The sequence below is a fragment of the Macaca mulatta genome, chromosome 20 (genome assembly GCF_049350105.2).
Source record: "Macaca mulatta isolate MMU2019108-1 chromosome 20, T2T-MMU8v2.0, whole genome shotgun sequence".
Classification (NCBI taxonomy): domain Eukaryota; kingdom Metazoa; phylum Chordata; class Mammalia; order Primates; family Cercopithecidae; genus Macaca; species Macaca mulatta.
Window position 1 is genome coordinate 51875889 of NC_133425.1, and position 14482 is coordinate 51890370.

Consider the following 14482-nt stretch of genomic DNA (forward strand, 5'->3'; position numbering starts at 1 on the left):
AGGCTCACACATTTAATAGCATGGGCTCACCGAGTCGGAAAGTGGTTCCTTCTTCTCTCTCAGCTTGTCTGAGAACCTCAAAAAAGAAAGTCTCAGACTGGTGCTTGGACCCTCGTAACACCTCTGAACCTATCTCCTAGGTCAACAGAGAGCAAGGCGTCAAGCCCAGAGCCTTCAACAGGCAAGGGATCCAGAGAATTTAGAATCCTATTCTGCTCTCATTGTAGTTATTCTTATGGGTATTTTCTATTTAAAATACTTTATACACGTTCTTCACTTATCATAGGGATATGATGTTTATAGGGTAAAAAGATGTGTCAAGGAAAAACAGTAAGTATTGCCCATTAGCTAATGCAGGACTTCGGCAGAACTTATGAAGATATTAGAGTATGATGTTTGGGAAAGAATGCTCTTGTCCAGCAACTCTTAAACATTTTGGTTTATACTCCTAAAAATTATCAAGGACCCCAGTAAGCATTTTGTTTATGTAGGTTATATCTATCAATTTTTATTATATTAAAAATTAAAATTAAGAAAAATTTAAAATATATATTTATTTGAAAATAACTATAATAAGTCCATTACACATTAATATAAACAAAATTTTTATGGAAAAGTACTGTATTTTTCAAAAATATTTTAGTAAGGAGAATGTCATCGTTTTACGTTTTTGCAAATCTCTTTCATGTCTGGCCTGATAGAAAATGGCTCGGTTCTCACACGTGTCTCTGCTGTCTCCCTGTTGTGATGTGTTGTTTTGGTTGAAGAAAAATTTGGCCCCACACGAACAGGGAAGGAGTATTTTACTAGCCTTTTCAGATAATTATTCTTTGAAACTCCCAGAACTTGGCAAATGGTAGTTTCTTAAAGGAGAGTTGCAATGTGGAATCTGAAAGTGTTATCAATGACCCTTCTTTTATTACTTTTTTTGAGACAGGATCTGTCTCGCCCAGGCTGGAGTGCAGTGGCACGATGACAGCTCACTCCAGCCTCAACCTCTGGGCTCAAGCAATCCTCCCACTTCAGCTTCCCCAGTAGCTGGGACTACAGGTACACACCACTCCCAGGTGGCCACCACGCCTGGCTAATTTTTTCTAATTTTTTGTAGAGGTGGGGTCTCACTGTGTTGCCTATGCTGGTCAATGACCATTTCCTGTTCTGTTACGTTAAAATTCACTGGCCTGCCTTGCACTTTGAGTGGATCTCTTACCATGAATGATTTTTAACACCATTTTGGTCATTTGGAAAATATTGGTTCATGAGTTACACAGATCTGAATGTTGACACATTTCAGCGCATTACACCAAAAACTCACATTTGTTAATATCGACACTGATCTTTGAGAAAAGCTTTAGGTATTGGGAAGTTATCAAGTTTACAGTGGTAAACACGAGTCTTCCACAATTCTGGGTTTTCACTTGAAAGCCAGAATTTTATAATTTTGGTAACAAATACGTCAATGATTTTCTTTGAAATCGTGGCTCACTGGTTCATTTTTGGGAGAACTTCTGCCAGAGACCCCAGTCTGAAATCCCATTGCTGGCCTCTCAGGCTTTTCAAGGAAAAGCAGTGTCCCATAAAGGAAGGGGCAAGTCCAGCTTGCAACTCAACCTTTCCCCAGTACAGCCACCACCCTTACATTTGCAGCATGGGTTTTGTGCCTACTTCCCATGTCATCGTCACACAGAATTCTAAGACATGTACCCAAGAGTGGAATTTTTTTTAAGTCGTAATTTTTACTCCTTCACCAACGACGTTCTTCAGTCCAGCCAGCATTTGCTTTCTTGGGCATGCATGGTCGTAGGGAGTGCAATGGCAGCTCTGCAGTCCAGCGCCGAGTCCAGTGCCGGCGCCTGGCTTCTGGCTAAGGGGACCATGGCTGTATCTGCTGCTGCTACTTTTGCACCATCCGTGCAAATGTTAACGCTGTTAGGAAGGCAAGTGACATCTTAGTTTTGTTATGAAAATAGTTTGGGGCTGGGCGTGGTGGCTCAAGCCTGTAATCCCAGCACTTTGGGAGGCCGAGACGGGCGGATCACGAAGTCAGGAGATCGAGACCATCCTGGCTAACACAGTGAAACCCTGTCTCTACTAAAAAATACAAAAAATTAGCCGGGCGAGGTGGCAGGCGCCTGTAGTCCCAGCTACTCAGGAGGCTGAGGCAGGAGAATGGCGTAAAGCCGGGAGGCGGAGTTTGCAGTGAGCTGAGATCTGGCCACTTTCCTCCAGCCTGGGTGACAGAGCGAGACTCCGTCTCAAAAAAAAAAAGAAAATAGTTTTGATTTCATGGACCCCCCTGAAAGGATCTCAGAGACCCCTCGGGGTCCACTGGCCACCTGTTGAGAACCGCTGATCTAGCCAATCCCTTCCTTATGCACTGGGGACACTAAGACCCTAAGAGGAGAAAAGACTTGCTCAGGGTCCCAAAGCCAGTCAGAGGCAGAGACCTGAAGCCCAAAGCTCTGAGATCCTGGAAGCAACATGATCTGCACCTTTTCTAACAAAACAGTATCTGGCCACTCCGATGAACGGCACAGGAGCCAATGTCCCTGGGGAAGGGACAAGGAGGCAAGAGGGATGAACCAGCCTGGGGAGAGGCACCAGTTGGCCAACCCTGTCAACTTCAGGACTTGCCCATTCCCACCCTGCACCTTGTGTGTAGTGCTGCAGCCTCCATCTTTTCTCTTCCATGGCTGTGTTGCTAATGTCTCACAGCCGAGGCGGCTGTAATTAAACTATTCACCATCGTCACTTCGTGTTCTGAAGAGATGAGGTTGGCCATTATCATTTTTCTTCCCTTTGAATGAGCTCTGTGTGGGTAATTTCATTCTGCCCTCGTTCATTTCTTAGAAATTTTGTCTATCCAATTTAGTTCTTTTTTCCTATCTTAGAACATTGGGCTCAGGGGAAAGGAGGTGGAGGGTGAGGGCATCATAGATTTGGAAATTTCTGTCCCATTCACCTTAAAGCTTGTTTGGGACAGGGTAGTGCCTGCTTGGTGGTGCGGCTATCCAGAGAGCCCCCATCCAGGAGAGATACCCAGGAGGTGTAGAATGGGGGTCTGGACCCGCCAAGGGGAGAAGGGCACCAAGAGAAACAGGCACCACTTAAGGCTGTCCCAGAAGGGCAGTGGTTGAAGCTTTGGACAGACGGCGTCCCCACCCCATTCCTGGTGGTCAGAAGCCTTGCTGACATGAAAGCACCCCTGCCCCTGGGGGCCCAGGACAGGCTTCTGTTGCTGATGAAAGTGAGCAGGGGCCAGGCACGGTGGTTCACACCTGTAATCTCAGCACTTTGGGAGGCCGAGGCAGACAGATCACGAGGTCAGGAGTTCGAGACCAGCCTGGCCAACATGGAGAAACCCCATCTCTACTAAAAATACAAAAATTAGCCGAGCATTGGTGGCAGGCACCTGTAATCCCAGCTACTTGGGAGGCTGAGGCAGGAGAATTGCTTGAACCTGGGAGGCGGAGGTTGCAGTGGGCCAAAGATCGCACCACTGCACTCCAGCCTGGACAACAGAGTGAGACTCTGACTCAGAAAAAAAAAAAAAAAACATGAGCAGGGCCTCCATCCTGCGTTTCTTCTCCCCGCCGTGCCCTGCCAGGCCTCCACTAGCTCCTCTAGGGCCCCCATGCCCACTCTACACAGATGCTGGCAGGACTGACAACCCCCCTGCTCCTGCAGGAAGAGGCCAGAAGCCCAGGCCACACAGAAAACGTGAATGTCCCAGGCCCCAACACATGAAAGGCCTGGCATTTCCTCTGCCAGGCTCTATGAGGAAGTGTTTTTCCCCCACCAGGGCTGCCCCAGGATGGACACTGGCTGGCCCACCAGGGGCAGGGCACCCCCTCATAGGCATGACCAGCAACCCGGCCAAGAGGCTGTCTGTGCTCGAGCCCCTGAGCCATCTGCGTGCCCACAGGGTGGCTGTCCTAAGTTTAACGTTCTAGGGCTGCATGACCCCACTGCTGTCCTCAGGCCCTGCTGATGGCTGCCAGGGCATCTGGTGCCTCCAGGACCCACTGTGTTGCCTGAGTCTCACCTCACCTCTCTTTAATTCCCTCATCACCTCTCGAGGAGCCCCCAGGAAGACCCATGTCTCCCAGACACAGCCCGTCATGCCACCATCCACAAAGCTGTTCCTCCTGAGGCCCAGCCCCTGCCTCCTTGGGGTGGCCTCCCCCCTCCCCAGCTGGCGCTGATGGGTCTGATGTCCCTACTAGACTGCAGGCATGGGCACGGCAGGGTCCAGGCCTGGCAGTTCTGTTGCCAGCACTCAGCCCTGGGCTTCACACGGAGATGTCCTCCGGTCTGTGGGGAAGGAAGATTGCTAGGTCCATGGCTCCTGCTTAACTGGGCCCAGGGCCAGGGATGGGAAACTGCACCAGATGCTGATAAGTGGTTTCTGGGTGAAAACTTTCAGGTGTGCGGGAACCAGTGACAGGGCCTCAGAGGACTTGGGCCACAGTTGTCTCCCCACCCCCTGGCCCCTGGTTCTGGAAGGAACATAGTAAGCAGCTTCTGTCTAGGAAAAACCTGCTTCTCAGTCATTGGAAGATCCCTGAGTTCTGAGGCTGAAAAGGAAAGAAAGTGAGGATCAAAAAACCCAAGCCTTCTTTACCTCCACAGGAGGCAGCCTGGGTCCAGGCAGGGAAGGTTCTCAGAAGGGCTTAGCACAAATCCTGGGGAACCCAGAAGGTTTGAACTGCTTTCTCAACGCAGGTGGAGACTTCAGGAAAGCCTTCCTTAACACAGCCACGGACCCCCTGACACCGAGGGGACCATGGGACAGAGGCAGGGAAAGCCACAGCAGCTGCTTTCCCTCCACCCCGTTGTGTTCAAGGCACCAACTACTGGGCTGGGGAAATTCCCTTTATGTTGAATGTGAAAGTCCTTAAGGCCCAGACCCCACTGAGTGTCTGCCACCTAGCAGGTGTAAATGGATACATAGTAGATGGGTGAATGGATGAGTGGATCAAGGAGAGAATGACTGGGTGGGAGGCGAGTTGGATCAAACAGGAGTGGATGAGTAACTAAGGGATAGATAGATGCCAGGGAAGAGTGGAGGGGATGGTGGTGGATTGGGAGGGATGTGAGTGGATGGATGAACTAGGGTGGCTGATGGGTAGATGATGTATGGATGGGTAGGTGCACAAGGTTTGATAGGTGGGTATCCTGGGTAGGTGGTGCAGGATGTGTGGCTGGCTGGCGGGAGACGCGGTGATGGATGGATTTGAAAGAAGAGAGTGGGAGGATCATCATCCTAACTGTAAAAGGAAAGCAAGATTAGAGATGGTACTGAATCCTTGGTTCTGCTGCAGGATCTTTTTGGGGAACCAGGAAGGTTCCCTTCCCTAAAGCAATGGGGGGTCCATGAGGTCCCCTTCCTCCTCGAGAGACCCTGTGAGCTGACGACGTTCTGTAGGTCCAGGCCTTGCTCAGACTCCTAAGCCCAAGCAAGGAAAGAGCCACAGCCGCCAAATGCCTGCATCACCCCAGTTGTTGCCACTACCAAAGACTCGTCACAAATGTCTAACGTGCCCCTGGGGTGGCGATTTGGTACCACTTCCACTGAGAGTCACAGGCAGAGAGGCATCTGCCAGCCCAGGGCCAGGAGAGCAGACCCCCGCCCCGGAAGAGAGTCTCCCCACTGTTCTGAGACCCAGCTGCAGTGAGGGAGGGGCAGGGGGCTCTCTCCTGTGCGGGAGAGAACGGAGAGAATGTGATGGTATTTCCTCAGATGTGCAGGCCTGGGTGGGATCGCTAGTTACTAAGTACCCAGAATTCTCTGCCAGCTGGAATTGTAGTGCCCAGGCTGGGCCCCCAGTGGCTGGGGTCTCTCTGCCCCTTCCCATTGAAGAGCAAGTCGGCAGCCCAAAGAAGGCAGCGATGGCCGCCAGGCCCGGTCCTGCAATACCTGGTGTCTGGCTCGGCGGGTCTAGCTCACCGCTCCCTCTCCCATTGGCCTGTGCACTCCTGCCCCCTGGTGGGTACAGGGACAACTACAGTACATGGGGCAGGGTGGGGCCACATGGAGGCTTTTCCGTGCAACTGGAGGACTGGGTTTGTGTGTGTGTGTGTGTGCACGCGCGTGCATGTCTGCAGACTCACACTTCACTTGGCCTAAAAGATTAGAGATGAAGGAAAGCTCTGAGTGATCCAAAGCAGCTCCTCAAATGGAAGGGGTTATTATAATAATTACTATGATTATTGTTATCAAGATTATCATGCTTGCCTAGAAAGTCTTGTACAAAGCAGGCTTATTTTGTGTCAGCTTGTTGTTTGTGTCTGAGGCATTTCATCTTTGCTTATAATAACTAACATTTGCGGGCTTCTTTCATGTTGCAAAGCTGTGTCACATCCTCAGCCCGTTTTATCTGCACAAACAGCCCTGTGCAGTGGGAAGTAGTGAGAGAACAGAGGCTCAGAGGTTAAGTGTTCTGTCCAAGGTCACAGGGCTAAAAAGATGCAGAAGCCAGGATTTGAACTTGGGTCACACAATTAAAATCCCTGTTCATTCCCCCATCATATCCTTGGCACCTCATCCCTTGAGAGAGAAGAGGCCTTTTATTAGGCTTTAGCTCCAAGCCTCTTTGCCACTGATATTTGCTGAAAAGCTTACATTGCCATGAAGAGAAGGGAAGGGTTTTGAAGACTCAAGTGTTAGAAGTGCAGTTTGCCATCCCGGTTTCACACAAAGAATATACCTGGGCTTTTCCAAGTCACTGCAGTATCTGACGTGTGAGTGGAGAATGTGGTCTTCTATCCTTGTCGCTAAGGTTCTCTTGATCACCATCACCACCCCTGGGGTGTGGCACAGGACAGACAGGCATCTGCTACATCTCTGAGAAGCAGGGAAGGAGGTGCTATGGCAAGAGAAGCTGGTGCAGGGGGACTGTCTATGTCCTGGTGGGTAGGAGCTGGGTGCACAGGGGTCAGGGCCCTGACTGGGCTCTGGGAGCCTACACCCCTCCTCGGAGCATGGGTTCTATCTCCGGGGACCAGCTGGCTGACTGGAGAGAGATTTCGGGAAGCAGCACCCCTCCCTGCTGGGCACCATGGGCTGTTATACTGACTGTCACCGGGATACGGCTTCCCCAGCACACTTGTGACCAGCCGCCAGCAGCACATGTCCTTGTGGCAGGACACAGGGCCTGTGTGCCAGGATAAGGGACCCCCTGTGTACTGCCAGTTCCGGAGCGTCACTACCCCACCACCTCCTGGGCATCCTGCTCCCCAGCAGCAGCCCAAAGCAACCCACTTCTGGGGGACACCTGTACCAAGTTGCCCACCCCCTCTCAATGCCGGAATGTTCCCTGGGCCCTGTCTCCACAGGCCTCTTCCTCTCCCTGCCCACCCCTTTCTCCAGCTGCTCACAGGTGTAGTGCAAAGTTTACATAGGGGGTTCTCCAGAGCCTCGAGGTTCCCCCAGAATGCCTCACCTCCACCATGGCAGCTTCGAGCCATTTATTTGTCAGCATTAAGAATGAGATATCATTTAACCGGAAAGATTGTACTGGTTGCTATGAAAAAATATGTTCTTGCTGTCTTTAAATCATGGATGTGGAAAAGTCCTGTAGGTGGCCTTGAGAAATGACAACCTGCCCTGGCCTCCTGATCCTAAACCCATAAGAATGGCATCTCGCTTACTGTTAACACTCAAATGCACAGCCCCAGCCATTCCCTGAAGAAGAGTCCCATCCTCCTCCCATGTCCCCGATCATCATGAGGGTGGGCAGGTTGCTCTTATCTCTATGTGGCAGCCCTGGGCAGCCCATGGGGTGGAGCCATGTATACTCATCCACTGGGTGGGCACCAGCGCAGCCCACCCCTCAGGGCCATCCCTGTGCTCACTTCCCTCCGTTTGTTCACACAACAGCCTTGCAAAGAAAATGATGGTGCTGTCATCCCCATTTTGCAGGTGAGAACACTGAGCCTCAGAAAGGTGACACCCCTTGCTCAAGCTGGAAGCTAAAGCTGGAGCTCAGGTCTGGGTAGCTCCTGAATTTGCAGTCTGAAGCCCCCAGAAAGCTGCGTGGAGCAAGACTAAAAGTCCAAGGAGGGAGTGAGCAGAGGAGGTTCCTCGAAGGGTGTGGGGTGGCAGGAGAGTCAGATGTTGGATTCCATGGTGGATTCCAGCAGGCGCGGAATGATGAGGTGGGGGCATTCTGGGCCCTTAATGACTGCAAAACCCATCCCACCTGCACCTGCACATCTGAGGAAACGCAGTCAGGTTTTTCCTCGCACACAACAGAGAGCCCCTCCCCTCTTCTCTGTAGCTGGACCTCAGACCCATGGGGACAGTGGTGGGAAGAGGGGCCCACTCCTTCATGCCTCAGGCAGACACTCAGAGCCATGAACTCCTTACAGGACTGCCTGCTACTGAATCCCCCAGACTGCCTTTAGTGTGCAGCACGTGGCCAGTGCTCACAACACAGCTAGTGCCTTGCCAGTCCCATGGGAGAGAGAGGGGCCGCCCACACAGGAAACAGCACACGGCATGTGGGCACTGTGCATGGGGTGTGGCCGGATAGTAAGAGAGGATCGGATTCAGATGCCGGGAAAGCCAGTGGTGCTGCGGGAATGGGAGGGTCTTCCTGCAGGAGGTAGGCCCCACATTAGCCTTGGCAGATTAGGGAGCGTAATAGGACTATGTGGGATACAAGTGCAAAAATAAACCGAACAAACAAACGACATATCCTCCACTGGATTTTTCAAAGCAGAGGATTGATCGACTCAAGTAACTAGAAAGCCCAGAGGTCTCTGTGGCTGCAGGCACAGCTGGATCCAGGCATTGACATGTTATCATGACTCAGGTGCCTCCCTCTCAGCTCTGCTTTCCTCAGTGATGGCTGCACACTCAGAGGGGCCCTCCCTTTGAGAGCCTCCCTTTCCTACTAGCTGCTGCAAGTGTCCCGGGGCTGGCTGGTACTGGAGACTGATTGTTAGTCTAATTTGACAAATAGGGATTCTTTGCCTAAGCCAGACTGTTCACAGGCCAGTGAGATGGGTTGTCCAAGCCTAGAGCATGTGTCCACCCCTAGAATCAGGGGAGATCCAGCTCAACGCAAACCGCTCAGACTGGGTTGGAGAAGGGTGCTTCCCTTCTGGGAACTAGGGCTCTTTTGCCAGAAAACAAGAGAAAAAAGCCACAGAGGCGGAGAGGGCTGGGCAGAGAGGAGCGGGCAGGCCTTCACTGCCACCTGGAAGCGGTCATTGCCGTCTCTCCTGCAGCACTGCCTGGGCGGGAGCACACAGTGAGTTTTCTAAAGAAGTCAGCTCTAGCAGTCTGCCCTGTGTAAACGCTCACAGGCCGGACCTGGTATCTTCATCCATTCAGGCTACTATAGCAGAATACCATATGCTGGGTGGCTTATAAATAACAGAAATTTATTTCTCACAATTCTGGAAGCTGGGAAGTTCAGGATGAAGGTGCTGGCAGATCAGTGTCAGGTGGGGGCTACTTTCTCGTGGACGGCCCCTTCTTGCTGTGTCCTCACGCGGTGGAAGGGGTGTGGGTCTCTGGGGCCTCTCTTATAAGGGCACTGACCCCCTTCGTGAGAGCTCCACCTTTAAGACCTAATCACCTCCCAACAACCCCATCTCCAAATGCCAGCATCTTGGGGGTTAGGATTTCGGCATAAGAATCTTAGGGGGACGTAAACAACCAGACTACAGCACCTGGTGAGTCTGCCCAGAGGACATGCGTGTGTTTTGTCATGTGTCATATGGCCTGGGCACCCAGGCATGCTCTAACCAGCAAGAAACAGCAGTGTGGTGGGGCCGTAGCAGAGAGAACGGTGCTAGAAAATACCCCACACACACCCCCCATAGGCCCAGGAGGAGCCTTGGATAGGAAATTCAGGCTCAGTGTGAGCCCCGTCCCCCAGACCCCTGAAAGCAGGCAGACAAAGGAGCAGGGCCTCCCCTGGCTCTAGTAATTGCTTGTGAAGCCCGCCACCCTCCTCTGTGCTGGCAAAGCCCCTCCTTCCCCTCAGGCCTGGCCCTTCCGTCTTATGCATCTCCCTCCCCTCTGCTTGGGGGCTAGGTTAGGTGCCAGTTAGTTCTCAGCTCGGGCCTCAGGCGGCCAGGTCTTGTCTGAGATGTCAAGTCCAGAGCTGCTGGCTGTGGCACACAGAGGAGGCTGACTTTGAGTCCAGGCTCTCCTTACTGACGGTGTGATCTTTAGCAAGCTGCCTCACCTAAGCAGGACACCCACCTGCCATAATCACTAAATGAGATACAAACTGACAAGAGCTGGAGGATAGATAGGACTGAGTGAGAAACTGGGGCCAAGCCTCATATTAAAATGCCAAGGATCCATACATCCTGCAAACGTGGCTAAGCACCAGCTCTCTACCAGGCGCTGTGTGAGGCCCAGGTACCGTGAGAAGTCAGGAAACGGTCCCTGCCGTGAGTACCAGGCACATACAGCACCAGCTGTACCGCGGTGTGTGCTGTACGCTGTGGGAGCAGGGAGGTGGGCTTCCCTGAGGAGGTGACATTGGAGATAGGGTGGGACGGAGACCAGAGTGATCTGGGCAGATGGAGCACCTTAAGGTAGGATTGCCAGCTTATTTGGGGAGCAGGAGTAAGGCTGTGTGACTGGAGCCCCATGAGAGGGGGAAAGTGGGAGGATGTCAGGACAGAGAGGCAGGCAGGGGCTTCGTAGGCCCCAAGGAGTCTGGAATGCAGGAATGATGGGCAGCTGTTGAGAGGAAGAGCTATACCCATTAGGATTAAGTTTAACTGAATACCAGAGACTCTGGAAATTATGCCTTAAATAAGACAGAAGTTGAATTTAAGTATTAAGAAAATACACACTGAAGATAGTGTGAGGATGACTTCAAGATAGTGTGGAGTCTGGTCCCTGACCTAGGCTGCTTTTGGATCACTATTCCACTATCCCTAGGGTGTTGACCTTGTCTTCATGATCCCATTTATCTGCTAGAGCTCCAGCCATCACATCCAAGTTCCAAGCATTAGGAAAGAGGGAATGAGAGAAAAAGGGTGCTCCTTACCTTTAAAACAACCTTCCCTGAGGCCTTACTTCACTTCAGCTTACCTGTCATTGTGCAGAATTTGTCACATGGTCACAACTAGCTGTAAGCAAAAAAAAAAAAAAAAAATTCAGCCTTCTCGTTGGATATCAGTGTGCCCAACTAAAAATTTCTGGATTCTTTTCGTAAAGGAGAAGGGGAGAATTGACATTAAGAGGAAACTAATGGTCTCCTGCTGTGTGAGGAACAGGCTGAAGAGGAGAAGGACCAAGGCGGGGAGGCCTTGGGAGGGAACCATGGAGGCCTGGACTCAGAAGTAGAGGAGGAGATGGGGAGGAGCAGACAGCTGAAAGCAGATTTGAAAGAGGAACCGCAGGGCACTGGGCATAGGAAGGTGCAGTGAAATCAAGCAGGTCTCCCGGTCTTTGAGTTTGAGGGGTTGAGCCAATGTGGAAGGGTTGAGCCAATGTGGAAGACAGGAGAGAGCAGGAGGGGCGGGGGCCCAGGGGGTGTTGCTGCCAGCACAGGACCCCTCCCAGCCCGCAACGGGAAGGCCTAGACCCCTGGGCTGTCTGCTGGAGAATCCCAGGAAATCATCTATCCCAGATGTCCCTAAGCTGTAGAATGCATCCCACTGCAGTGGGACCCATTAAATTCCAGGCCACACATGGAAGCTCAAACGTGGGAGCACAGTAGTTTTGTGGCCTCGGTTTGTAAATTGTACCCTCTTGAGTGTCCTCCTGCAAAGCCTGTTGTGGCTCCAGGGCCCCTACATTAGCGTGTGATCCTCAGGTCCAGGGAAGGTCTTGCCTCATAGGCGTCCCCTACCCTGCTCTCGGGTCCTGACTTGTTCTGACTCAGCTGCTCCACAGATCTGCAGAAACCATGAAGGTGGGGCCCAAAGAAGGAAGTTTGGAAAACTCTTGCCAGGTCCACCACCCGCATTCCTTAGATGGGAAAGTACCCCGAGATTGCCCGAGGTCAGCCAGGCGCGAGGAGCAGGATCGCTGCAGGTCCCTGACTCATAGTCCTTGCACTGTTTTTAGCCCCAGGTGGAGGCGCCGCCCCTGCTCACCCACCTGTTGCTGCCCTGAGTCATCCCTGCCTGCCTGGGGCACCCAAAGCCCAGGCCCCAGGGCTGGCTTTCCAGGTCACTGCTGCCAGGGGGGCTCGGACAACCTTCATGCCCGGTGAGGGCGAAGTCAGACCCCAAGGACTGGGGTGTTGGGGATACTGACCCTTGGGAGCTGGGTCAGGTCAGCATGGGGACTTGATCTTCCAGCCTCTGCACCATTGTAGCTTCCTTCCTAGGACAGGCAATGGGAGGGGGCACAGCTGCCAGAACTTTCTCACCGCCCTTCTGCAGTGGACAGGCTCTGACATGTAAATGGCACCTTAGCTGGACAGCTCAATTCTGGATGAGCTTTGGCCTCACACTTCTTTTGTATAGACCTTTTGTTGGCCACAAAACTTCCAGATGCTGACCTCATTTTCTTTGTGTCTCTCCCATCCCCAAGGATGCCTGCAGACTTTCAGTACCTCCCACTCACTTCTAGAGCCACGTGCCATGGGCTGGGCAATCAGTCTCTCTCCTCTGGCCTAATCAGAGGGTTGGGAGTTGAAGGGGTTTGCGGCAGAATAACTGTCTAATAATAATACTGCATGCAGCCGGGCGCTGTGGTGCATGCCTGTAATCCTAACACTTTGGGAGGCCAAGGTGGGTGGATCACCTGAGGTCGGGAGTTCGAGACCAGCCTGACCAACATGAAGAAACCCCGTCTCTACTAAAAATACAAAATTAGCTGGGCATGGTGGCACATGCCTGTAATCCCAGTTACTTGGGAGGCTAAGCCAGGAGAATCTCTTGAACCCCGGAGGCAGAGGTTGCAGTGAGCCGAGATCATGCCACTGCACTCCAGCCTGGGCAACAAGAGCAAAACTCTGTCTCAAATTAATAGTAATAATGTACACATGAATAAAATATCCCAATTCTGGAGAGCCCGTGAAATCGGGGAGATGGTAGGCCTGGTGTATGCCACTCCCAGACCCCAGTGGGGTCTCGGTCTGTCTACTTGGCTCCAGGACTCATGCAGGCTGAAAGCAGGGGTAAGGCAGCTGGAGGAGGGCCCCCAGCTCCCTGCCTCCACCTCCTCCAGTGCTGAGCATCTTGTCTCGGGCCTGGTAGTAGTCAGGGTCTCTGTGAGTGTGAGTGGCAGAAACTAATGGGACAGGGCTCACAGGCCAGGTCACATGAAGGGTAATGGGATCCAGCCTTGGGGACCTAAATACCATGACACTTCCCTCCTTCTTTCTGGTAGCTTTATTCTGAGAGGCTTCTCCATGGGTTGGGGGACACTGGTCTCAGTGATACTAGTGGCTCTGGGGCCACATCCTCCTAAGCTTCCCCCTTTGAAAAATCCCAGGGAAAGACTACAGGTGGCCCAGCATGGTCACATGCCCACCAGCCACCTCCTCCACTCATTGACCCTCTTCCTTGCCTTTGCATCTAACACCTGGTTCCCAGGGCCTGGCATGGACTGGAAGCTGGCCTGGGCTCCACAGGACTCAGGGTCCAGCACACTCCTGGCCCGGCCCTGTGCTCCCAGCCATGCCTCTCCCTGTTGCTGGGACATCTCGCAGTGCCACTCAGCTGGTGCACACCCTGAAGCATGGTGCCCCGGGCAGGCAGTGGTCACTAGGCAGGGATGTTCTCAGGGCCTGCAAGGATTCAGCCAGGGACAGAGGGCCACTCGGGTGGTGGTCAGCTTGCACTTTGGTTAGGAGAGTGGTCTGAGCAAAGTCCTGTCAGCCACAGAGACATGTGAAGAGCAAGAAGACAGGGTATGTCTGGTGCCGGGGCTGAGACAGGGGTTTGCTGTCCTCAAGACAGCGTCTAGAGGTTTAGGTTCCTCTAGAAGCTTCCCTGAGACAAGGATTTGGGTGAGACAAGGAGTTTATTTGAGAGGTCATTTCAGGAAGCACCGAGGCAGTGGGGAAGCCACACAGGAAGGGAGGGAAGCCATGAAGGGGAACTGACGGGTGGCCTGCCACGTTGGCAGCTGGGGCTCCATCGTGTGGGATCCTGTCTGACTGTGTAGCTTGTCTCAGAATTGCCTCCCTGGGAGGGCAAGGAAGCCGGGGTATTTGCCCATTCCTGTCTGTCCTGGGCACCGACTCCCAAACTGTGCAGCCAGCTATACACCCGAGGCAGTGAGCTCCATGGGCAGAGGCAGGAGGGTGGCCCGGGCAGCACCTGCTCTGCTCTCACCTCCTCCGAGTTGGACACTAAAGGCTGTGGCTGCCTCAGATGGAGCGCAGATCTTCCTGGGCAAGGCCAGTTCAACTGTGGTCTAGACCCCTCTACCAGGCACTGTCGGCCATCCAGGGTGCTCTCGGCACAGGGGGGTCTGATCACAGAGGGTGGGCCTGGAGTCCGAAGGCACCTCATCTTGAGTCCCAGCCCTGCCACTCACCATCGG

The 14482-nt window shown here is 52.8% G+C and overlaps 1 protein-coding gene across 6 annotated transcripts in view; it reads left to right on the forward strand.

The window, feature by feature from the left end:
• The window catches only part of GNAO1 (G protein subunit alpha o1), a 167206-nt gene that overhangs the window by 122017 nt on the left and 30707 nt on the right, over positions 1-14482 (forward strand). The window contains exon 5 of one of the 6 annotated variants that reach the window (XM_077983286.1): positions 14295-14315. The exons of the other annotated variants lie outside the window; for them this stretch is intronic. Coding sequence (XP_077839412.1) covers positions 14295-14315 — 21 coding nt within the window. The remainder of the gene's footprint in view (positions 1-14294; positions 14316-14482) is intronic. 6 annotated transcript variants of the gene reach the window in all.